This window comes from Colias philodice, chromosome 9, assembly GCF_061535455.1.
Source record: "Colias philodice isolate Cphi_HAF_F1 chromosome 9, ilColPhil1 Martin Lab GWU primary, whole genome shotgun sequence".
Classification (NCBI taxonomy): domain Eukaryota; kingdom Metazoa; phylum Arthropoda; class Insecta; order Lepidoptera; family Pieridae; genus Colias; species Colias philodice.
Genome location: NC_143094.1, coordinates 4,762,923 through 4,790,728, shown reverse-complemented (window position 1 = coordinate 4,790,728; position 27,806 = coordinate 4,762,923). Strand labels below are relative to the sequence as shown.

Sequence of the window (27,806 nt, the reverse complement as noted above, 5' to 3'; positions counted from 1 at the left end):
GCCAACAATTAACTAAGGAAACTTAGCAAACAACAGCAACAAAAAGTCAACAATAACAATTAGTAAAAATAACAGAATACCACGTAAAGTATCAATATAAAAATGCAACTTGTATACAAGGCTGACGTACTCGTACTTTTTAGTTTATTGATAAAACTCATTTGTTCTCCTCCCTCCCTATCAAAAAAACAATATTTTCCTACTTTTGAACTTACCTTAACCTTAACAAGTTTGTTACCATATAGGTAATGTAAAATGGGAAATGAAACAAAAATGTCTAATTCATTCTCATTTATTTACAGACTACAGTATGTGAGAACTATCACAATATAAAACAAGTGCTCTTTTAAAATAATATTACAATATGTACACTATATACAAATATCGTCACAGTTAAAATGCATTACAATTAAATAAGAATACCTTCTACACATAGTATGCCAATTTCACACACAAAGATAGTCGTTTAAATTGCTTTCAGTTAACTTATACTTAAATATTTAGCGACGACATTTCATGTTTTTGAAAAATTGAAATACTATATAATACAATATTTTATCATTGAAATTTAAAAACCTCCAAGCACCGCACTACATGTACAATATAATGAATTACGAACTTATATCACTTAATCATTATAAAAGGAACAAAAAATAGGTATAACAATACAAGGAACACAAAAATTAGCGTTCTAATACAGTTCAGTTAGCATAATAATTATATTTCATATGTTTTATATTTAGGCTTAATAAATCTGAGGTTTTAAATTCGTTGACTTTTTCATAGTAGTTTTTTCATCATTGTTTACAAGACAATCGACAAAGGAAATGCAAATTAGACAAGGAAAACATAAATAACAACAACAAAAGTTTAAACTCATTAAAACGAATTCATCAGATAATATTTCGTACATAACTATTTACAAAAAGTTTAACCAATAAAGAGTAAACACGTGGATACACCACAGATTATAAAAGAGATTCGCTCCTGCACTCCTCGAATACCATAAATAGTTAAAGATAATAAATACATGAAAACGAACGCATGAACAATTTAAACTACGCTATTGCATATTATTGAACCTTCATTTTTGTTAACGAATAATTCTCGATAAATAATTAATGTAGATAATTCTAGATCGATTCATTAGGATGTCACAAAACAGCCGTTTTTGTGAAGTATAAAATTATAAACACGCTAATATTATCGCTAGCTCATATTGACAGGTACGTACACCAGTCGAATCTTATTATCGTTAATAATAATTCAACAAATAATAGACAATCTATTTTTAACAATTGACAATAGTTCATTTATTCTATATACAAAAGGTGGTCAAAAAGTGAGGTACTACATCAATTCTTCTGTCAATCAGCACAAAAGAATTTTATCATTGCACTATTCATGGGATGGACCCAAAGTACGAAAAAAAAGCTTAAAGTTTTTAGGAGTGACCAGCAGTGTAACCAGTAATTCAAATAACGTAATTCATTATGCAAATGTCTAATTAATAACAAAAAGTTTCACACGAGCTTCATAAAACTGGTAATTTATCACTTTCCACGTACCTCACCAACTCATATCCGAATATTATGAACTTTCGACACATCACATTCAATCTTCGAGGTTCATTTGAGTCGACGCTACCGCGTTCTAATAGGGACTAAATAAATACTAGCTACCTAAGTCTGTACATCGTCTTAGACACAATTTGTACGCAACGGTCACCAGGTGCCGGGTTTACGTGACGTCGAGCGGCCGGTTCTCGCGCGCTCTGAAGAAGCCGTCCTGTGTCCGGCACTCCCGGATGGTCACCGTTTGGAGGTTCACTGTCACGTCCGTGATGAAGATCTGGTCCGCCACGGGCGACCGCGCCGACCAGTACGCGGCTCCACGTTTGGGAGGCGGCGGAGGGGGAGGAGGGGCGGGCTGGGCGAGCGGCGCTTCGCCCCAAGAGTCTTCGTCCTCCTGCTGCGGCGTGGGAGGCGGCGGTCGAGCGCCTTTCGGTTCCGCGGGGGCTGTCGCCGTCGGCTGGGTATCCGTGCGTCTTTCTCGTTCAGGGGGAGTGTGCGCATCGGCTTCTTCAGGGGAATGCGGTGCCCTTCTGGGCCCCGTTCTGGGCGCCGCCGCTTCCGCAGCGGGGGAGGCGGGGGCGGGGGCTCCACCGGGCGGCGCAGCCGGCGGCGGAGGTTGCGCGTGAGTCCTGCCTCCGTTCACCTTTGGAGTGTCGTGCTTCTTTGCCGGAGGGCTCATGGTGATTGTAACTCCAATCTTGCCCGACTCCTTAGACAATACTTCAGCTTTGCGTTTGCCGGGCGGCGGGTGGCGCTCCTCCGAGCCGCTGCGCGCCCGTTCCACCGGCGAATGCTCTCGTTCCCGCTTGCGGCCTTGCCGTCTCAACTCTTCGCCTCGCTCGAAGCTCTGAATGAGCCTCGGATCGAGAATGTTCTCCTCTGGTTCCCAAGTGTTGTGTTTCGGCTTCCAGCCTTTCCATTTCACGTAGTATTCGACTTTGTTCTGAAAAGAGAAAGAAACGAGGTTATTCGTGGGTTCATATCGACTTACAAACGAGTGCTACGGCAGGCTGGCGTGGCGTGACTGACCGATGGCGTGCCGAGCGGCAGGAGGGTGGAACACAGCCTTGCAGATTAATTTGCGATTCTCACTACGTGAACGGGTTTCGTCATAATTTTACCCACACATAGAAAGTTTTTGACTTTTGCGAGTCCTAATTGGCTAAAAATGTGTTTGAATTTAGCTTTTTTCGTATGAACATTATGTTTGAACGACGTTAATAAATGTTATGAGGTGTTTTTTTTAAGTAATAATATACCTATTAGTAAGGTAAGCAGGTCGGCAGGGCGCCGGTTTGCGAGTGTAATTCGGCGCACCTGCTCCCTACAGCTGTCGCGGTATCTCCCCCGGGATCAAACCCAAAACATACCGTTGCTGTCAAATACATGCCGTTATACAAGCCACATGCAATACATACACAAACATGCATATTCAATTGTGAAAGGAGAAAGTTATAGGTAATGTTCAAATAGTAACTAGGCTGCGCTTGATCTTGAAGGATTCTATAAATTGAAGATTATCTATTGATACGGCACATTCCAGTTGGTTAACTTTATTAAATTAATACAACTTTTTGTTTATTTAAGTGTAAGAAAGAGTTTATTTCTGAAACCGATTTATCGGTAGGTACCTACAAGGTAGAGCACCAACGCAACGCAAGGTATTCAAACTTTAATTAATAAACCTTAAAATTCCCAAGTTTTAATTTCTATCCATAAAAACCCAAAATTGCAATATGAGCACCGTAAAATTGTGATTACGGCAATACTAATCAAAGCTAAGCTGCGAGTCTCCAGTGGCCGTGTACGGTGTAGAACACCTGTGGCGACTTCATTAAACCACGCAAAGCCCAATCTCCTGCATATTTATCACCGGCCTTTCACTTTACCCGCACAAGCGGACCTTGTTCTATTGTCGACTATTTCCGGGTAGCTATAAGGCCCATTTTTGGTTACCCACAAAAACACATAGGGCGTTCCTCAACCCGACTTAACTTTCAAACCCTCGCGTCTTATTGGTTTCGCGCACGAAGGGTGAGTCGGCGCACAACTGAGCGAAGTGACTTTGTAATGACGTTTACTGGCTTCAACGGTGCTAAGTATTTCCAAGTATTGATTATTCTTCGACAGTTAATTAATTTGAGCTGATATTAGAATCAGACGTATCTAAGGTACTTGGAAAACTTACGTGAAATCATCCATTATTTTGGAGAACCATACAATCAAATAATAAATATACCCTTAAAAACATAATAATGCACCCACATTTGAAATCAATTGGATAAAATCATGTTTACAGAATGAGAAAGGAAAAGAAAGGAAAGGAAAAATACTAACACTCATTTTTTGAAATCAAAGTTCATCAAAAACATCTAAAAACTTGATCAAAACTTAATCAATATGGATAAATAACCAAAAGCAATATCACTATACCCCACACTTAGTTAAACTTAAACTCATTTAGACCATCATCAACTCGAAAACGCTACAAAAACGATGCACACCAAAAAATAAAAAGGACTAGTTGGGACGTGTTAACAAAGTGAGTGCGTCGTTTGTCGAGCGGCGATTGGACGACGGGCGGGGCGAAGGGAGAGTCGCCCCGCCCCCGCTTCGTCTCCCTCCACCCCCGCGTACTCGTGCCCGACTCACCACACTACATGTGCTCACAATATCACCCTTAACACCGTAAGATAGAGTCGACTTTCCAACATGTGCACGCTGCACAAAAAGTGGCAGAGTCGATGGTAGTAATCGTGCCATGGGCGGACCACGTCTTCGGAACATAGACGCCAATTAGAGCCGATCGGAGCTTGTCTAATTAATTCTTAACCATAATTAACGTATCTATTGTGAATAGCTCTGTGGCAATTATTTTAATTATGGCTATAAGTTTCTGAGATTTCTCTCAGGCTTGAACATGATATTATTCAAAAGGTTATTTTGACAGAGAAATATGAGATTGTGACTGCAATACAGGTTTGAACCCAGTTATCTTTGTATAGGTAGATTTAGGTGAAACGCTTTATTAGCTACATATATCAGAATAATCACAGCGATTAGAGCTTTCAAAACCTTTTTAGGGTTTATTTCTACAGTATGTCAGACCTAAAATATCTGGAGCTCGAAACGAGTTTAGGTTTTACCACACCCCGGACACTCCATACAAAATTATCGTTTTGACAGTCACACTGTAGAGTGTTAACGTTTTATGGTTGGCACATTTTTGACTAGCGTAAAAAAAAATCGCGTTTTTCTGATGAAATACATCCGTAAACAGCACAATATCTAACCATTTTCTACGAAAAACGATAATCACAAATCCAAAATAATAAAATTACTTTAAGTCAATTTGATTAATGTTGTCAATCTTCGTTGCGTATCGTCCCTGTAGAAAAATGTGGACCATTTTGACTGATCGTGCGGGGTGAGGTAAGTGTTTAATTTTGGCGGGAGGCGGAGAGTGTCCGTTCTGTAGCGTTTAGCTACTAGTATTCTGTGGTTTTACTAAGAAGTCTACGCGTCTGTCAAATGTACGTCCGTTTTTTCCTTAATGTCCAATTGCTTTCCCACAAAGTCATTACCTATGCGGCTTGCCTAGTTACTTCATGTATTATTTAGATAATATATGAAGTAACTAGGCAGAGTTGCAGATTTACATTTGATATTTTTCTCAACGACTGCATATAAATCATTCACACAAAACCTTTATGACAACGATTTTTAATACCTAGCTACATCTTTCAAATTTTATGAAGCTGTACAAATATGAGAATTACTCTTAGGGCGTTTGTCCACTACAAGGAATTTTACGGTCCGGCATTCCGATTTTTTACGATCCGGTATGGCACGCAATTAATCTAAATACTAGCTTGTCCACTATACGTAATTTTACTGTCCGACATTTTACTTTTCCCTATTCCGGATGGTTTTTTGAGTTTACGAGTCGCTGTAGGTATAATTGTTTTCGAGTGCCCACTTGCTTGGATTTTACTCTTTTTATTGCATATGCCAATTGAAAGCAAGCTCTTGTTTTACTTTCTTTTAGCTGGCAATGAGATTTGAGAAGTCGGTATTGTTATTTTATATACATTGACCAAGCATTGACCTATAATTATTATCTAAGTAAGTGTTGGTAAGTTAAAGTTCAAGTGGGAATAGATTTAGCTCCTCGTCACCGATTAAAATAAATAAGTGAAACACGCATTTTAAATCTCTTACGGAACTTTACTTTTTATTATAACGAAGTAATATAATATTTCACCTTCTATATTTTTACTCGTTTCTTGTAAAATGCGAAAACAATCATTTATGATAGCATTATACCGCCAAACTTCCTTGAACTGTACCGCACTGATCCGAGTAAAGACGGACAGGTGCACAAGCAATTCATCGGTTTTTTCATGCCACACCGGACCGTAAAAAATCGGAATGCCGGACAGTAAAATTCCTTGTAGTGCACAAGCGCCCTTACAGTCTAAATAACTTTTCTCCAGCGAAGAAATGAGTTTTATCGGGATGATGTCTTTAAAACGTAGAACCTACGCTTTAATTGCACTTTTCAGAATTGTGTTGCTACAGATCTTATTGATCTGAATTTCATGAGCTTCTGTAGGTGCGCGGGTTGAAATATTCTGAGAGCTATTGCGAATGTACAGACGTCTAAAAGTTCAAATACAATTCGAAATACATAAATCGAGAAAGACGTTAAGGGGCTACTTACTGCCAAATGCCTGTTTTCTTCATCTAACTACTCTTCGGTTAGTGAATATAAATGTCCAAAAAAAATATATGTTACTTATTAGACCTTAAACTTTAATTTGAACGTTTTAAATAATTCTATCTATAAAAATAATGTCCGAAAAAATATTCCAAAGTGGAGCATTTCTTGTTTGAATTTTCGTAACTACGTCTAAACGGTATGGAGTTTTGCTATTTTTCTTTCACAATAATATTTTAAAAGGTGTTTGTCATAAATTGTACGTTTGACGAGACAAGGCAAGTTCTTATTGAGCTACAAATAATTATTCACTGTTTTCTAAATGAAATGAAATGAGCGGGTCCGTGCGCGGGCGACGGGCGGCACTGTAGCTCGAACTGTCGGACGAGGAGGTTGTGCTGCTCATTCTCTAAAATTGTATTTTGCCTGATTGTGGATGGCAATTTTGTGCAATTTTTCTTTGGACAATTTTGTGCGTGCGCGTGGTTTCACATAAGTTTTCTTTTAACTATGTTTGCGAATGTGTGCCCGCCTGCTACTAACTAAGTTTTCTATTAGAAATCTTGTTTTGAACTTGTTTTTTTCTCAGTCGGGTTTTTTAACAACTTTTTTATTTTATGCTTTTTAGTAGCACATTGATTAGCTTATTAGGTCAAAGCCCTACACCAAATACCCGTTACGTCAAGATGGCGGGACTTCCTCAGGCATTTTGAAAATTATGTACCTATAATTTAGTGCATAATTAGTAGGTACTATTTTATACTTTCGTAAAAAACTTCTACTCTAACAGGATTTCAAGATATTCTATAAACAAAGTGGTCCCGCCATTCTGACGTCAAAACAATAAATATGCGTAACAAAAATAAGATGGAGTAACTTTCTATACTTATTTTCCGATTTTCAAAAATTCGTAACTCAAAAACTAAAAGTATCCTCAAAGTGAAATTTCAGATTTGGGTTCCATAGGACAATAGCTAACCACAAAAAAATTTACGACTCTCAACTCCACGCCCTATAAAGTACAATTTTACCTTTTTAAACTATTAAAATAGTAAATTCAGTATAAAAAAGTAAAATAAAGTTTTTTAATAGCGCCTGAAAAAATTACAATGTTAATAAAATTGCATTTCTTTCAGGCGCTTTTCTCTTAAAATTTCGTTCACAAATACCTATCATCACTGATTTCATTTCACAAAAATAAATCTATGTTGTTTTATTATTGTAGGTACCTAATATAAGCATGATACACTTTTTTGGAATCCTTATTATGATACCTTTAATTTGATACCCATATTGCAGAAAAAGATTTTTTTTTTGTATTTTAGTCTAGCACCCCACATTTTTCTTTTTTTTTGTCACCTATCTAACAAAACTTGGGCTAATACGACGAATCTAACGATACCCTAATTAAAGAAATCCATCCAGTGGTTCGGAAGATATCAGAGTATAAAGAATATTAGATACATACAAAGATAGGCGCGAAAAACATAACCCTTCTTTTTAGTCGGGTAATAAAAATGCCCGAGCTGCTGCGGAACGCGGCGCAAGCGGCTAATTGCGATGAGCGCGGATCACGCTCTGCGCACGTAAAAATGAAGCGGGGGTGCGTGGCTAGCGCGGGGAGAACGTCCAAATCCTCAAAGTCGTTTCACTGTTACTACAACCTTAAGCACAGAACATGAGCGGGTCCAAAGTTGGAGATATTCGCGAAAGCAAGGGTTAACGAATTGGTGTGACTTTGGAAAAAATATTTTTCGCGCATGAAGGATATTAAAAATCCATTCCCATAGGTACGAAGAAACAAATTTGAATTGTTCTCATTTAAATAGCTTTTGAAGGCGACCCGCATGAATATCAATTTAAAGTCATAACAGTACCTATTGGTATTTATTTTACCCCTTAAGCGATGGTGCGATGAATACTAATCATCGATATTATCATAGGGGTTTCATAAAATAACGTAGGTACCTACACTAAGAAAAGTTCACTTCACCGACTTTCTGTGAATCTGTAACTTCGACAAAAATGAATGAAAAATATGCTTGTTATTAACATTTCTTCGTGCCGATCAAAGAAATGATCTAAGATAACACAAATATAGTATACTAGATTTCCGCCCGCGGCTTCGCCCGCGTTTCCAAAGGAAAACCCGCATAGTTCCCGTTCCCGTGGGATTTCCGGGATAAAACCTATCCTATGTGTTAATCCAAGTTACCCTCTATATGTGTGCTAAATTTCATTGTAATCGGTTCAGTAGTTTTTACGTGAAAGAGTAACAAACATCCATACATCCATACATCCATACATCCTTACAAACTTTCGCCTTTATAATAGTATTAAGATTTGTGTTATCTACTTTTTGGTTATTTTGAATGCTATAATGAAAGATGAGTAATTTTATTGGTTCGATAAACCAAGTATGATAACTAGATGAGTTCGAACAACTTTTAGTAGAAATATATGCAGGTGTTAGAGCTAGGAAGTAAAAGATTTATTTTATTTATCGCAACATCTACTCAACTAATAAATGTTAATAATATATGACAAGTTTCTGGACTACGGTCGCTATCTGCGGTCTGCCTACGGAGTAGGTTGGTACCAGAGGCGGCTCGCCCTAAGGAGCGCTGGTGCAGTGAACTCCCATAAATAATTATAATAAAATCATACTCCTTAATTTCATTATTAATATTAATTATTACTATTTAAAATCAATCGTAATCGTAAAAATCTACTGTCAATACCAATGAATATATCCATCATTCCATACACTTGAATAATACTGTATTTATATAGTAACGCGCGAAGGGGAGCGCTCACGATTGCGATCCAATGAAAAAATATTTAGTACATTTCCTAATACGAAATCCAATAGGAGTGAAAGAGATGGTTTGCCAGTGCCCTGAGCGCGTGAAACAGAAGATTTTCTATGGAAAGATAGCAAAATTCGGTGCGCCGCTCCCGCAAACGTTGCCGGTTCGTTTTTACCGCCGCGCGCGACATTGCCACTATTTATATTATAAACAAACACTCGACTCTCGAGTCAACTTCAATGCACGCGCGCGAATGCAAATTCGGGAATTTTCTAATTAAAATCATAAGATACGTGTGTTGAAATAGTCTGTAGTTATCAGTATTACTTGTGAGTGTGAAAATGAACAATTATAATGTGGCGTTCATTAAAAAGTGTGTTAAAACGTTACAAATTCGGCTTGAATTGAAAGCAGGGACTGCCACGGCCTGAACTTGACCTTACGCAAAAATGTACGACAAAAACGAAAACATATACCTACGCGTGTGGTTAAATCCGAACAATATTATGTGAAAACACCGTGGTTGTATGGTTGTGATGAAAGCAACAACAGACATTTACGAATGTCTTGTCGCTTTAAGTTATAGATATTTTTGCACACCAAAAAGAAAGACGTATGTATTTCCTTTATAAGTAATTTTTTTGATAAATGTACTGCTTTACACCATGTATTTTCAGTGTTTTATTTCAAGTGAACACCCATAAAATTTTGTCACGAGCCGCCTCTGGTTGGTACATGTTGGTTTTGAAGGTTCAGTTGTTATAATTGCCGAGTTTTTATATGTAGTCGTTCAGGGAGTAATGAAATGGGTATCTAAAACAATATGAATGTAAAAATGGTATTACTGGTACATATAACGTTAACGTTTACAATAGACTAGCTGTTCCGCTAGATTTCACTCGAATTTCTCCGCTCCTGTTGGTCTTAGCATGATGATATATAGCGTATAGTCTTCCTCGATAAATGGGCTATCTAACACCGAAAGAATTTTTCAATTGGACCAGTAGTTCCTGAAATTAGCGCGTTCAAACAAACAAATTCTTCAGCTTTATGTAGGTAGGTAGGTATAGATACTTAATATTTGTTAGACAAGGAATGTATTCATATGTGTCAATTATTTTGTAAAATAATTCTTTTTCGTTATAAACTAAATAGTTACGGAATGAATAGACATGATTGTTTTTGATTATTCTCATTTCTTAGATAATGAGAATCTCATAAAGAAGGCACCGTAGCGCGGCAATTCTATTTTAGTTTATATTTCAATAAGTGGTAAGATCGATTAAATAAGCTTCCAAACGAAATGATCTAAACATTTTCCCATTAAAATAAAAGACCAGCCACGTGTTTGGAGCTAAAAATAAAAATACATGAACGCGTAGGAACACTCGACTCATTAATTATGTTCGCTCCGTTTTATTACGCCGATAATTTAATTGCCTCCGCTACTGGTTTTACGTTATTAATTACTCTATTAGATGATTATATAAATTATGAACATCGTACACCTGTTTTTTATTGCTATAGGTAAGTTTAGCGCCTAGGTGCTATCGATTTTTGCGTTAGCTAAAATTATAGGAGCGATTGCTATTTTCTGATAAGATTATTTTTGCGTTTTTAATTCAGTTATTATTGTTTATTTTTATGGAGTATTCAACAGGAAAATCACGTTTTTCTATAACTTAAAGGGAACGAAAGTGTTTAGAGATTGAATAGGTTTTCTTACCAAAAATTGTAGTTCTGCAGCTTAAAATATTTTTTAAAGAGACGTGCGTCCTTTTACTTTTGAGAGAAGAACCGGCTTTACAATATTTACGTACGGATTTCAATATATCCTGGTTATAAGATCACAGTCTGTAGGTAGATAACTTACGAAACACGGCCTGTAACTTTTCTTACAGAAATGTTCTTGCGTAGAACTTGCGTTCTAGCTTTACATTTCTTAACTAAAAGACATACATTATTCGTTAATTTGTCGTCCCCAAAACACGTGGCTCATCAAAACTGATTCATTACACTGGTGTACCTTTCATCAAGACCAATTATTTTTCGCAATCACACTCCGTCGGAGCGGAGCGGCTAATCAAAGAGACGCGAGCGTTGGCGCGCTGCCAGATATCGAGGGACAATTTCGATTTCCGACTAGTCTTTGGTTATAGGTACGTAAACGGTTTTCTAGTTGCAATTTACACTGTTTTGTTTTATAATCTGAGGTTGTTATCTTGCATGAACGTTGTGTGAATGATACGTTATTTGGTGGTCGTTTTGCAATGAAACGATTTCTGATGGCTGTTACTTGTTATTTATAGCCAAGTTTCGAATGGGTTCTTATTTTAGCGTGGTAAGTAGTCCGATGGGCTCTTTTAAAGGCTTTTTTTTCATAATTCTAAATTACTTCTGTACCTATACACAAATTTGGAAGTGTTTTAGTTAAACATCTCCGATCAAAAACTAGAAATGAAGGTTTACATTGCATCATAATATCTGGCATCTGCATTGGCTGTAATTTACACAACCTGTAGATCCGTATTAATTGGACAATACCTCAAGTTTATAGTTGCAATTTGAGCCATTTGTCACCCCAGAGCCTCGTCTCGTCTGAACCAAACACAATTTGTGTCGGCACTCTCCCTTTGTCCGTGCGATAGGGATAACGTAGTGTCAGATTTATGACCAGGGAATAAGCAATGCGAGGCAGCTTTATTAAACACTTCGTGAATGGAATAGGTAATGACTGATGGAAAATGAACATTTGAAATACAAAATGGTGTGATGGTTTTGGTATTAATGGTAACGTCAATAGAAATTATAATATAAATCAGAGGTGAGAGGAGGTCTAGTACTTATCTGAAACTACAAGTTTATGACCAAACTTTAATTTCCCCAGTGTCTCTACACCGTGTTTATTTAATTAGACATTTTAATTCCACAAAGCCTTAATCAACATAAAAATTCGCACTTCCTTCAATCGTACTGCGGATATTACAAAAGAATTGCGGATAAAGGGCACTCCGGCCTCACTCCGGCGGGGCTGGGGGCGGCGGCCGGGGGACGGGGGCAGGATTAATGGCCTGGCCGCTGCCGAGCCTGGGGACCGATCAGACGCTTAAACACCGCTCGCAAATTGCTTTACACTTGTACCTCACACGAGTTTAGTTGAGTTAGATGAACACGTGGAGAATTCGCCATTTTCACTTAATTTCATATGCGGTGAATATCGCGTGGACTTGACAGAATTTATGTTTATGTTAAATATGAAACTAGTCCTAACTCCTATGCTATTGTATTTGCAATATGAAACGGGTCAATAATAAGATTCTAATTACGCGTTGAGTCACGGGCTTTTATAATAATCTTACTGCAAACCCCTCTTTACAAACTAGCTTATATCGGTCGCCGGCGACTGGACTTACTCCTGGACGACTGACGACTAAGTGCGCAAGCCCCTATTTAAACTATAGTAAGTCACAGTCGCCGGCGACTGAGTCGCCAGCGACTTGTCGACAGTGCGTAATAGCTCTTAGAGAAGTCAGGTCAAGCGACTTGGTGCGTGACTGCGATTAGAGCGGCGAAAGCGTGACAACGCGACGACACTACGACTATCAATAATTAACGAACCTTTTATGGCCTTCCAACATATTGCATGTTACTTTGTTAGACGCTAATTCTTAACGTATGCTATCGTTCACGACTTTGTAATTTGTAACTGTTAGGTTTATTGTATGTAAAACATTGCACATGGAGATATCCTAAGCATGCGATACAACGCAAAGCTAAAGATAATACAACAATTTATGATAAGAGTTTTTATCAACGACTGCATAATTTGAGTGTTTCTCGCCGATACACTATCGTCAACGGCCTATTTTATTCAGACATTGTCTTTTGAAAATATGTTTCTTTAATATTATTCAAGAGTGTGTGCATAGAGCACACACACTAGAATAAAATTATATAAAAGCAAGCAGTAAAATAATTCACCTCCCATCAATAGAGGTGAAAAGATAAAATAATAACAACACCTCTTATATTTCGCTCGTAATTATAATTCGCGCCGTTATAATGAGCACGCGACAGTTTACTAATTACACGAGGAATGGGATAAAACGTATTATAGGTATGATGTGATCACGTTGTATGCGGCTGGCTGCCCGGCTCTCAGCTAAACTAATTTGCTTTCATGAATCGCGCTCCGCAAAACTAATTGAGTACCTATGCACTATGCAGCACATTTCACATGCTTAATTAAAATGTAGATTTTATCATTGCCTTGTTCTTTTTTCTTGTACGTAGAATGAATAGCGTACCCACATTACATTATGAATTGAAGTTTTCTTTTTAATTTAATAATTTACCTATCTAGGATATTTTTAGTATCTAAACAAACTTATGTATAATTTTTAATATATACCATTCCACTAAATTATTTCTCTTATCTGTGGTAAATGGAATACGTGACAAAAACAAGACGAAACTTTAAATTATAATTGAATAAGGTTATCATAATGGCTTCCACGTGTCACGTAGGCGCGCTAAAATGGGATAAAAAATAATGTACGAAATAACATCTCGATATCCGTAAGGAAGGCAATTTCAGAAATCCTGAGGGTATGTATTCAAATAAAATTTAATTTTACCATTTAATTTCGAAGCTGACAGCCCTCGCGAGGCGTCAAAAGGGAGGTAAAAGGGTGGGTGGAGGACTAAAACGTTTAAAGCCGGAGGCGGCCGACGTAATAATGCCCCATTAATATTCCATCTCTCTATCGATGATTTTATAACGCTGCGTTTTATCTCCGAAGCTAGGATTTACGATAAAACTTTTTTATCCATCTAATAAAAGTCATTCTATTATCACTAAACTTAAATATAAAGTGTTCCTACTTAAATATACTTATATATTTATTATTTAGGTACTCATAGTAATTCCTAGTGGCACTAAAGAATATTCAGTAGTCTATGATACCGTAACATTTTTTAGAATGATAAATAATTTGGAAAATCCAAAAGTGCACGCCTCATAATTTTTTTTTAATAAATATTTATTAATTATTATTTTTGTTTATTTAATAACAATTCGTTTATCATTTTGTTTAAACAACCACATCGAATCAGACCCTGAAAAATGAAAGGGTTCTATTCCTGAGCATACTCAAGCGTAAGAGAAAAAAAAAGACTCGATTAGTAAAGTATTTCGGTCGCTATCGTGTTAACAAGAAAAAGGATCCGCACATACAGACACACGGACGTCCAAGACAGAACTTTTTTAAACTGTTTTTAACTAGTTTAAATAACAAAAATGACATCAAAAATATCATGAACGTTAAAAATAGTGTTTTTTCTTAATATGTGTGTGTATGTATTATCTTACAAGTGCAATGTATGATACATAAAGACATTTTAAGTTTGAAAAATCAGATGTTTTGCGCGAAGTGACAGTAGTACCCACCTCAACGCTTCGCTTATGAGGCGTGCAATACAATGCATAATAAGAACGCAATAAGTATAAAAATCCTCAGAGATAAAGCTATGAATGAATATTCTGTACACGATGAGACCTCCACGCAGTTGTACGTGCAAAGTATAATTATTTTATGGAATAGATAAAGTCATAAATACGTATTTATTTGCTTATATACCCTACATATTTTATCATTATTATTACCAAGAATACAAATGACATTTTACGACAAAACCGGTGTTGAAAATGTTAGTTACTGGAATTTGTAGCTGGGTGTAGTATAAGACAGTGCGCGCACGAGCAACTTTGTCTCCGCAACTATTTTGTCTCCGCAACTATTTTGTCTCTCCATCCATGGGCTAGTATGAAAGTGCGCGCACGTAGCGACGCAACTCCCCATACAAATTGATGGGAGAGACTAAATAGTTGCGGAGACAAAGTTGCTCGTGCGCGCTAGCTCTAAAAATATAAATAAATAATTATTTTTCCCAATATTGCATTACAAAATCAGCGTTTCTTTCGTAACAAATCTACTAGGAGTACAGAAGTGCCGAGGAGCTATGTAGGTAAAGTAGGCGAAAACGCATTTATTTGAAAGACAAGGCGAGAACATAGTGTGCGAAGATACAAAAACGATATGATAGACAAGGAAGGGGAGTGGTGTGTGAAGAGTGGGGGTATATGTTAGATAAGGTAGAAAATATAACGAGGAAAGAGCATAGCTATACGATAGATAAAGAGATCTGTATGGGGATTTTATTGCGAAAGACAAGGATACAACATAATGCGGTAGATTCTCCACTTAGCAACGAGTACCGGTTGATTCTTGTTCGTGTTCGTTTGACGTTGTGCGACAGCAAGTAGCGACACTTTTTAACTGATCGAAATAGTTTTCTTTCAAAATGTATTGCAGTATATGTAGTAGTTACTTACTACTTTATGTATCGTATTTTATATATGTATTTTCTTTTAGGCGACAAATTAATATTTTCACGTTTGATACATTATGTGGAATTTTAATAAACGTGAATAAGCACCCATGATACGAATACACAAGAATCCTGATATCAATACCTAGAAATCGAAGTTCTAACTACTACTTATTAATTAAACTAGACATATTTTAGATCTCGCAGTAATGTCTTATATGTTAAACAAATAGTTAACCTATTAAAACAACCCCTTACAAAAGTGATAGAGTTTTCAAACTAGCGTAATCTTGCTATAGCCCCGAAAGAGAGAAAAATGTTAAAGTGTTTAGTCATCCTTCTCGTATATATTTTGAATGAAATCTATCATTCTTACTGACAAACGATGATGACAAACATCGTAACATTTCCATAAACATACCTATATGTATTAATAAATTTTATGGTTCGTTAACATATTCGTGCGAACAGAGAGGCGACTAGAGATCACGCATATAAACAGTGCACTCGCTATTCGTCTTGAGATTCGCGTATTCGCTTCAAAAATAGTTTTTCGGGCGTGATCAAAGGACACGAATGACTATCACGAAATTACTGTACCTACTAGTTACGAATTTGTGAACTATGGTTCAGGACGACACTCGTATACGAATGTTTCGGCAGTATTGAAGTAAATTATGGAAATTTACCCGTATAAATTTTGCAAAGTAGTGGTATTACTACTTATTCTTAGGGAGGAATCTTCATATACAAATAGGTGCTTGTATCTTTTCTCGTACATACCTTCGTTCTCCCCTGTATTTGAATTGGAGGTTTTTATAAAAAGTAAACAGCAGACAGAGAAGTACTTGTACCTAAGAATTTTAATCAAAAACGCTTCCTCATTAGTAGGATAACTTGATTGGCCTAAAAGCTTTCGTTAGAGAATTCCAACAAATTACGCGAGCATTGTAAAAAGGGTCTTCCGAATACAAAGGGAATACGACCCTCTCGCTAAGTCGGAGAGCAAACACTTGTAATGGTGCACGTTGTTTGTCAAGACTTATCCTTACCTTGTTTCAGCTACATTGTAAGGACCCAGGTTTAGGTACTCCTGAGGCTGTTTCTATCTGTGCAGACAATGTAACCACGGGTAACGGAGTCACGAACCACTTATTCTATGGTTTTGCAAGATACGCAGAACTCGTCAGCAAAACACAATCTCATGGTAATATAGTCGTAATCCAAAAAACACGACGTGTATATTTCTACAATGTTTAAAAGACTTAGAGGGTTATCAACACGTCTTAAAGCAGTAGATCCTTAATTATTAATACATATTATATAATATTAATCCTTAATTCCAGCGTGCAAAAAAAATCGTTTAGCGCCATACATTTTCCCATATTTGGTTGGTTCATGGCATCATGGTTAACCCCCTACTTAATCTCTAAGTGCAAAATTCTATATTGAAGTAGCAATTAAGATGCGTTTAGTTATTGAAAGCACAGAGTTAAGACTAGGAAATGGACAAAGGCATGATTTAATGTTATCTGCTTAGTGTAATCGTAAAATAAATATGACTGTAATAACTCAATTAAGGGGATCACACCCTGCGGCAGTCGGATAAGAAAAAAAAACATAATAATGGCGAGCGGGTGGTTTTGACGCGAGGGCTGGGGATGTTTAGAGATAACCTGACCCTTATCCCGACCCTTCATAACACTGATTACATTCCATTGTTATTGAATCTAATAAACAATGTGCTAACATCAGCGAGATATTACTTTCTTAGAGGACTGTAACGATATAATATACCAATTCAATAGATATATAATATCCAGATATGTTTATTCGTTTTTTTAATTAAAAAATAAGACCCGAATAGTGAGGAGCAGTGTAATATTTGGGTATAGTTATGGAATGGCACTTAATAAAAATTTTGTATGCTTAGTATTAGCCAAATTCCTGTCTACTAGGTCTAGGTGAGTCTACAGGTAATGATTAGTCTACTAGGTCTTGAAGATCACCACTCTCATCGGCTCACTAGCCGACGAGAGTAGTGATCTTGCCGCCATAAACATACTTCAATTACAACCGTTGAAATCTGCGTAGGAAAGTAGAAGTTATAATTCATTATTTAATTTTCTTATTGCTCTACATTTTCATTTTGTATTTATAACGAAAATGTACATATTATGGCTACTGCCAGGAGTATATCGTGATAAACTAGTTATAAATCTCGTAAGTTTTACCAAATTTGTAATTCAATTAACGGAACAGATGTAGATTAAAAAACAATTACTGTAAATGTTTTATTGATTTGCGATAAATATGGCCGGGTGTTAAACAAAATTATGCAATTAGACAATAGAACGTGGGAAAGCGTCACCTGCGGCGTCGTATCCTGGATCTCAGACTAATTACAATTCTTATCTGTATCAGATAAGGGCGCACAAAAACATCGACCATTTCGTTTTATATATATTTACATAATAATGCGTGGGGCATAACGACCGCCGGCGAGCGCATAATGACGCCGGATCTGAACGACTGGTGCCCCTTTTTTATCTCTTTTGAGGTCCAACCACTCAAGTGTTCATTGTTGATGGACAAATTCATTTCTTTTCTTGTAATCATAAGTCGTTAGGTGAGGTGGATATGAGGAAATCGCTTAAAATTCAGACGAATTTGTTTAATCTTTACGCGAAGTCACAAATGCCTTGAGAGATAATGGGTTTTGAAGAATTCATTGGAATTTGATCATTCAAGTCAATTTTAAATGTTTTTGAGGTGAATGACGTAAAATAAGATCCGTTAACGAAAGCTGGCCAGTCGATTGAAGTAGACACCGCACTGCGGTTTCATAAAGAAAATTAAAACAGAGATCAATGTCGCGGATAGAGGTGTCGCATTTCAAATGCAATATCCCTATAATCGATAATGCATCTTTTATCGACCTCTTTGAGTTTATTTTCCTCTGCGCCAGTTAGTTGTTCTGTGCATGCTATCTTATAACGGAATGTCGCACGCATGTGTGCGTGACAGACAATGCTTTGTATTAGTGTGGGGGTTGCAATATGACGTTTCCCCATTCACTACTTTAATATTCCGAGCGTACACGTATGCGATTAAGTATGCTTTTCTAAATATAGGGGACCAGTTCACATAGAACATTTTTTTATATTCCATAGGGTGAGAGTACCTACCTGTATAGGGTATATAAGACCCCTGTTATAATTGATCGCGTTCAGAATTATAAAATGTATGGAGTGTTCGGTGACACAATTTTTTAATTTGTAATATCTAAGATATAAGTACTGTTATCAAAAACGAGGAAAATTTGTAAATGCTAAATTCTGGTGAATAATTTAGTACGTTAATATTATATTGAACTGAAATATTACGATGTTTTTAAAATTGTAGATGACATAACTGAGAATATCAATCGGCAAACGAATTAACTTAGGGTCAATTCAAGAATTCAGCGTGCGTTTCAAGAATTTATATCTTGATAAAAATAGACCGAAGATCGTCTCCATGCCTGCTCTGTCCTGTTCCGGTTGCACTTTTTTATTTCATTCTAAAACCGGGATGGATAAAATTACGGAGAAGCATTGTCAGGCGATTATTTATAGAAAATTCGGTTGCTTTGTGTTGCTTCCGAGTGCAGCTATTCGTTTCAAATTGCTGTCCTCGTCGCGCGTCACTGGTGCTTTTTATTGAGAAACCGTTAGTTTTTTTTTTATGATGGTTCCTTAATTATGAAAGATCTATAATGATGTATAATGTTATTTATATTTAAATATATTTTGTTATTGAGTGGGTTTTGGTGTACGTATTACAAATCGTATTTGAGAATTTCCAAGATTTAATTTTTCTTCGACTAAATTAAAAAATGTAACATGGTATACTTTTCACTTGTTAGTTAATAGTTACTTCACACACATTTTAGCTAAATTTCAACGAGAAATGGAATTCTTGTAAATTTAATATAGCGCCATCTATACAAAGTTGCTTGAATTATTTCGTAAAAGACTGAACGAAGTATTTGTGCAACACGACACGATGCGCAATGAATGAAATTTTAAAAACTGATAGTAGAAGCGGTGTTTTTCGCTGAAATGGTGTTCTTTTATAATACAATCAAGAAAACAATAAACCCTTTAGAATAATATACATGCCTACTGCAGTGCAGTGTTAAAATATTTTTACCAGGCGCGACAACTGCTGAACGCTGATTGGCTAGCGTTAATGGCGGGGAGCATGCGCTTTCAACGTCCGCTCGGTGTTCAACCGTATACTGGCGCGTTTGCTACAAGATACCAGGGCCACAGCGCTCTGTAGGAGTTACTTAGCTTTAAGGTACATTCACTGAAATGTAAGCTTTATATCAGAGTAATAAAACTCATATTTACAACTGAATCTCATATCATTTATGTTGAGTCGTTTCTGTAGATAACGAGGTGAACCGCCTTTATTCAATAAAAGTATTTATGAACTTTGGGGTAAAGTTGAATATTAGTTGATGGAGAAATGTATTGCTATTAAGTAGTTTCCTAAATTAGACACGGCGCTAGCAGAGGTCTCGGAAACTTTTAGGCTGCGAGTAATAAATAATGAGGCACGAAGCCCGAAGGACCCGTGGTGGTCTAATTGGATTATATAATTTTCAGATTGATTTCATAAAATCATTTTCAAAAATGTAACTGAATTTTTTACTGATACATATTCAGTCTCACGGTGGCGAGTTGACTGATGTCATCGAACGATCTCGCTTCACGGGACATTCACTGAAATATATATTGTTCTTTACATGCCAGCTTCTTCAAGATGTTTACTTCACCGATTGTAGCAGTGGGAATGTGGATAATGTGAAGACAAATTATGATATAGCGATAAGTTGGGATATTGCTCTCGATCTAGGTACTACCTATGGAGTATGGAATGATGTTTTTAGCATATGAACACATTTATCCATAATATTATTCCATGTACATGTCGTGGCCATATCGTAGATTTGCTCATTTCTTGAAATGGCCAATTTAGTTTGGCCAGATCGTTAAATCGTCAACGTTTCACGATTTGGTCATCCACATTTGGCCAGATCGTCGATCTGGCCAAACGTGGATGGCCATTTCACGAAATGCGATCATTTTTGTTTCTTTTTTAAAAAGCGATTCGCTTCTGGCACTCGCCGGCCGCTACCGCGGCACGCTCGCTTTGCTCGCTCGTCTCGTGCGTTGTTTATTAAAGTCTAAACCACAGTATTACAATATTATTTCCTACAGTAAGGAATCGCCTTTGATGTCGCGCGATGCCGCCGCCAGCGTAGGTACTTACGCTGCCACACGAAAATACGCTAGGGTTGCAACAAATGGGAAATAAAACAATTTTGATTATTAATATTATGATGAAATCATTTATTCATATGTACATTCAAAATAATTGCGATTATTAAATCTGATGTAATTATTTGTTCATAAATATATAATTACAGATATTGCACTGCTAAATATTATTTACGTGGACACTTTATTTTTGGATGTTCTTAATTGTATATTATACCATTTAACTAAGTAATGCATTCGCATTGGGATATACAATCTGATTAGAAAATAATGAGGACAACATATACATAGCTTTTGCGCTGATTACACCTAACGAGTACAGTGGCGAGTCAGTAAATACGCTCTCGGCCGAGACAGTTGCCGAACCGAGTGGGTGTTTACACGTATTTCACAAGTGGCGAGTCAGTTCAGTTTTGATCACGACGCGGACGTCTGCAATGGAACGAAAAAAAAAGAATTTAAACGGGTTTTAAATCGGCTGTTACCAGATATTATTAACGAATTGTGGGATTTATTAGAAATAATAAATAAAAATAATAATTCTTTGAAAAAATACAATGACGAAACGAACGAGTGGCGAGTGGCCGAGTGACGCGACGAGTGCGTGTTTATACCTGCCGAGCGGGATAGCGAGTGGGTACTCGGCCGAGTAAACAAATTGGGATTCTAGTGACTGTCTCGCCGCTCTTCTCGGCCGAGTACTCGGCCGAGCACTCGTTGAAGTGTTTATACCAACCGAGCACTCGGCCGAGGACACTGACTCGCCACTGTACTCGTTAGGTGTAATCGCCGCATTTGATTTTAATTCAACAGATACAATTAATACAATCTTTCTGAAATATTGTTTCCTTCTGGGATTTCAATGTAGATTTACATCCGTAAACGGAACAGTTTTTGCGCGTCATAATAGAATATGTAAGTACCTATGTATAATAAAATTATTACACAAAAAATACGACTGCGTCATCCTTTCGCGATAGTTAATGCAAACTCAGCGTGATTGCATTAAGCGGCCCGCGTCGCCCGACCCCCCGCCAGTTCCCCTCCGTTTCTCTGCACAAGTACATTCGTCGCCATACTGTAGGATGGTAATACTGTGTCTAAACTCTAACCTAACCTATTAACTGTTTTCTATTGAAAAAACCATTCGCTTCTGGTATTCGCTGGTGCTACCGCGGCATTAACTTAAATGACAATAAACAAGTTCTTAAAATATTCTGAATTTTTTAACGTTTTATGGACTCTCTAAGATATTTTATACGATCTGGCCAAATGTCGATGATCAAATCGTGAAACGTTGACGATTTAACGATCTGGCCAAACTATGTTGGCCATTTCATGAAATGAGCAAATCTACGATATGGCCACGACATACATATTTCCATTTACAGTGGGTATATTGGAACTGTTTATTGATCACTCACTCAAGTCAACCATCCATTTTCTAAAGAAAATATGTAGTTAATTATGTGGTTAACAGGAATTTCGATCACTTCATTTGTGAGGTCGTATGATTAGTAATTACCATAGTAATGCAAATAGTACGGCTAAGTAGCGAGTGTAGTAAGGAATATCTAATGAGCCGATTAGTCTTTTTAACGAAAACATACATATGTCTGTATTGTCTGCGTATTCATATACTACAACTGATACCCACTCATAAACAATCATCCAGGGAAATTCTTAAGATATTGAATGAAATGCTTATTATTTAGGACAAATGGTGTAAACTGTAAAAGAGATGAGAGAATGATCTTTGCATCCAATCTTTTACATATTACAAATATCTTATATATAAAAATGAATCGCAAAATGTGTTGGTAAGCGCATAACTCGAGAACGGCTGAACCGATTTCGATAATTCTTTTTTTATTATATTCCTTGAAGTACGAGGATGGTTCTTAAGTAGAGAAAACGTAAATATTATGAACCACGGGCGAAGCCGGGGCTGACCGCTAGTTACAAATAGATATTTAACGTAAACACTAGAAAGTTTGCGAAGACGTGAAGATAGCTCTTTTAAGGCGCATTTACACATTCGTATTCGTCATTCGTTTCATCACTTGACGAAACATTCCTACATGTCTTCGCGAACCACTGTTCCCACTTACGTCTTCCCTTTGATTACGTCCTTTTTAAATTGTGAGGAAATCGTACATCGTGGTTATGTCGGATGAATTAAAACTGCTTACGCGAAACTGCCGTAAGCGTAGCGAATGATCTTTACATATGCGTGTTCGTTATTCGCCTCGCTATTCGCAAGATTGTGTAAATGCACCATCACGCAAAACCACCGCATGGGTGTTATCCATACTAATATTATAAATGCGAAAGTAACTCTGTCTGTCTGTCTGTTACTCAATCACACCTTAACTACTGAACCAATTTGCATGAAATTTGGTATAGAGATATTTTGATACCCGAGAAAGGAAGGCTACTTTTTACCCCAGGACATAGGATAGGTTTTATCCCGGAAATCCCACGGGAACGGGAACTATGCGGGTTTTTCTTTGACTGCGCGGGCGAAGCCGCGGGCGGAAAGCTAGTATTGTATAAATAAAGATCTGGATAAGAACATCGGGTATCTTTTATTGGCGTACCACGCGAGTCAACCCGCGGTCTGTAGCTAGTATTATATAGTCAAACGTTTGAAAATTGAATCGGTTTTACGGCAGAACGGCTAAACAGATTTAAACTTAAATGTGAGCAGAGATGGATTACAGTATGCAAAAGCACATAGGCTATTTTTATTCAGTTACGAGCAAAGCTACCGTCACTATCTTAGCCAAATTTCTATCTTAGCAGAAAGGGTTCAACTGAGAATGAGCACAAGAAAAAATACATTTCATTAATAAACCCTGTGACATTGAAAGCGCGGGAAACTCAGGGGAAAATGTGGGAAATGTTGATTTTCAACTGTTCATTCCTAATTACGTCTAAATCGGTGTTTTTGTTTAGTCGTGACTCATGAATACGTAAAAGTCTTGTAAAAGTTATAGAAACTTTCGCATCCCTAATATCATAAATGCGAAAGCGTGTTTGTGTTTGTCTTTCTTTCATGATTTCATTGTGAGTTCTTAATGAGTACAAGAGAATTTAATTAATGTTTTTATGTTTAGTAAGTAGGTAGGTACTTCTAAGGATTTAAGCCATTTTACCAGCTATCAGTTTTCTTTTCACAAATTCACGAATTTTAGTTTCATCCTATAATATTATTAATTTATTATTATTAATGACCATCTCATAAGATAAAAACCCAACCTAATTCATTGTCTCTTTTAAAGAAAATAATATATATTATAAAGTCAATAGTCACAATTAATTTGTAGGTATTAAATAATTAAATCATTATCAGCACAAACTAATGTTACTACGAACATTTTGTAACTTAATTGGTAATTAATAATAATAACAATAGTTTATGGTCACTGTAAATTATTTCACAAACAAATTTCCGCCTTTTTATAGGAAATAGCGTAAACTATCAAGTTAGCTCAGATTTCAAAATACTAGAAACACAAACTTGCAGTAATGAAGTAGGTAGGAATATTTTACACTAGCTGTGCCCCGCGGTTTACCCGCATTGCTACCGCTCCTGTTGGTCTTAGCGCGAGCGCGATGATAAATAGCTTATAGCCTAATTCGATAAACGAGTTAATCTAACACCGAAATAATTTTTCAAATCGGACCAGGGGCCAACCTCTTATTTCCAGACAGTTTACGCCGTGAATTGAACTGACTGGCAAATTCATATTATAATTGCAATAACCAGCCATGGTGATATAAGACTGACTGTACCTAGTTCCTGAGACTAGCGCGTTCAAACAAACAAACACTTCAGCTTTATAGTTAATATTAGGATTTAGGATAGATTTGTCCAAAGATAGGCAAATCAGTAAATAACTTTTGGAGACTCACAATCTAGTGTTTTACCGTCTTCCCAAAAAAAGTAGGACCTTTTAATGTTCGTCCTTATGTACTATGTAGGTATTAACATAAAAAAACCGGCCAAGTGCGAGTCGGACTCGCGCACCGAGGGTTCCGTACAAACCTGCAAGGTTTACAAAGTTGATTTTGTTACAGCTTAAAGGTATTATAGACCTGAGTATTTGGTATGAATTTCAATTTAATACCTCTACGCGCGGAAATGGGTAGTAAGTTTAAAATTATTAAAAAAATATATAATATTATGTGATGTAACTAAAAATTTATGGTTTTCGTAATTTTTCCTTTATCTATGCTATAAGACGTTGCTTCGTACCAAATTTCAAGATTCTGAGTTCACGGGAAGCACCCTGTAGGTTTTGATTCCCTTGCAAGTGTCGAAAATTTGCGGCATAAACGGCTGTATCTTTTGATTGCGTTGGCTTAGAAGTTTGATTTTTTCACAGCTTCAAGGGACAGTAGACCTGAGTAATTGATATAAATTTCAGCTTCATACCTCCACGCGTTCCTAAAAAAAGGGTCTTGACAGACGGACGGACGGACGGACGGACGGACGGACGGACGGACGGACAGACGGACAACAAAGTGATTCTATAAGGGTTCCGTTTTTTCCTTTTGAGGTACGGAACCCTAAAAATACATGACATTGTTTCAGTTGGATTGTCCATTCTTGATAGCCTAGATCTTATGTATTTGTACGCGTTTCTGAATCAATGTAAATATAAACTGTATTTCAAAATTATTTTAGCTCCATTACTATAGGAAATAAGATTGTAATGTAACTTAAAATACAATTTTGTAGTCCTTTTATCATTATATAATTTGTAAATCTCATGTCACAAAACCGATGTTAGGGCTTCAACTAGTTACATTAAAATAAATCACGAAATAACAAATATTATAACAACAATTAGAAGATTTGTTATACATTTATACATTTTCTTCATTCATTCATTATCTTACGATATTAATAATTAGTAGTTTGTAGAAAAGTTTATATTCACCGTTCTTCAGCTATTAACTTTAAAAATATATACTATAATATTATTAGTAAATCAACAGAAATAATAAATATTGATACCTAGTCAACCATAGGAAGTATCGTGAAGGCAATGCAGATCCTTAGAGGGCCTTATTAATAATACGATAAGAAGTACTAGGTAGTTACGGTATGTCGTGTCACTCGTGCTATGAATTCCTATGCAATATCAATGTTATTACTCCACTCGGCCACTTCATTAATTGCTAACGTCTTATCACTTACCTCGATTGCAGGCTCGACGACTTCAAATAATTCATGCAGTCTTAATAACTAAACTGAATAAAACCAACAAGTTGAAGCGATTGCGACAAAACTGCCAATAATTCAATTTTTTTATCATGCGTGTCAGGTTACAGGACAGTCACAAGGTTACTCATAACACCAGGAATGAATACATCAAACTTGTTTACTATCAAATATAAAATGCGATCTCAAGAAGGGAACACCATTCATAAGACGCATTGAACTTCTATCCCTCAGTTTCCTAAGTTGGCCCGCGAGGGGAGCCCCGATAATAATAACAAGGGACAAGAAACATGGATGAAAAGAAATCCAAAACCCTTGCGATAATTTCTGAACAGCTGCTACACGGGATCACAATGCGCGGATTAAATACACATAATCTACATTAAAATTGAAGCATTGCATATTCCTATCTACCGAGCGTTATTCAAGCGAGTTGTCTTCAATGCAAGCCAAGCAAGCGATTGTTTATTGCGAAACATGCAGTTTACAATACACAAAAATACACCGGGCGTGTGATATGTGATCTGCAAACGTGTGTCGTAAGCGCGCAATATATTGCTGCGTTCGCTTTCGCAAAAGAAATAAGCTCACCTTTCTAATTCTCTTCTTCATGATACGCTCAGCGGCGTACACGCTGTCACCTAGCTCCATCTTATGCATCCCCAGTTTGGAAGGTTGTTAAATATCAATCCAAATAAACACTGCAATCCAATAAGTGATCCAGTCACTGCATCCAATTAGTGGTTCACTGCAATCCGGCACACATTTCTTTATCACAATCCACCGTTCGTTCACTGACACTATTCAAAGTTGCCGCGCGAACGATCCTTTGGCGCGGCAAAAAGCGTAAACGTCCTCCCTCGACACAGTCACCGTAGAAACTGAAGTAGGGGGAAGAAGCCCCTCTCCCCGCGCGTCTCGCGACCTCACTCTGCCAATCCCCGACAGAGTGCGCTACGCATTCACAAACTCCCGCTCGATATCTGTAAACAAGTTTTATTTTCATCATTATGCCTTGAATTTTCAGCATTTGGAATAATCATAGGCTTGATAAAACTTAATCAAATAGGCCACGAGTCGTTTCTATTGTATAGTACATTTTCTTATTCGTATAAGTAGCCGGTAAGGCAATATTAATTACTAGTAAATGGTTTAAGTTTCGGTGTTTTAATGTATATCAAAGAAATATCATAATATCTTCTGTCTACATTATCTTGCTATAACATCAATATTATCAACAGTGTTCATTCCAACGTAGTAGGTATATAAATTATTACGCTCAATGCGTCTCGGTTGAGACGGCGGGCGATTCCCCACGGTGTCGCGGCGTGGCGCAAAGCGGTGGAGGCACGGTCGCCAGATAGCGCGACGTTGCCGCGCTGCGCCAGCTGCGAGAGAAAGACGAGCGCCTACCCTATTATTTACGCGCGGCGTTGCCAACCCGACCGGCCTACGTTGATTACGAGGACACCGCTTTTACGTTCGATCATCCGGCAATAAATTACTCGCGTTCAAGATAGATTTATCTAAGAAATATTAATAACTGTGGGGTGTTTTGTTATTAATGTTGTATTATACTACTTTCTGTATATTATAAAACACAATACCTGTATTAATATAGACAATCCAACAAAACTTCAAGTCCAGGCACAAAACTCACTATAGATAACATAAGTAAAGTCCGTGGCAAACAGAAACCAGTTTTATGATATTTGCTGAAAATAACAGCGAAAACGTCTACACCACACT

At 37.0% G+C, this 27,806-nt stretch overlaps 1 protein-coding gene and 1 long non-coding RNA gene across 2 annotated transcripts in view; both read right to left on the bottom strand.

Annotated features, from left to right (window-relative positions):
* Positions 1 to 276: 276 nt before the first annotated feature.
* Positions 277 to 27,806, bottom strand: part of LOC149485769 (uncharacterized) — an 85,107-nt gene continuing 57,577 nt past the window's right edge. The window contains exon 2 of the long non-coding RNA XR_016316068.1: positions 277 to 1,434. This is a non-coding gene — a long non-coding RNA (uncharacterized LOC149485769). The remainder of the gene's footprint in view (positions 1,435 to 27,806) is intronic.
* Positions 277 to 27,806, bottom strand: Pc (chromodomain protein polycomb). Its single transcript, XM_089699044.1, has 3 exons — positions 27,665 to 27,806; positions 26,649 to 27,040; positions 277 to 2,517 (listed from the first exon to the last, which is right to left on the bottom strand). The coding sequence occupies exons 2-3, from the start codon at positions 26,715 to 26,717 to the stop codon at positions 1,741 to 1,743; spliced, it is 846 nt and encodes a 281-aa protein (XP_089555170.1). The 5' UTR covers positions 26,718 to 27,040; positions 27,665 to 27,806; the 3' UTR covers positions 277 to 1,740.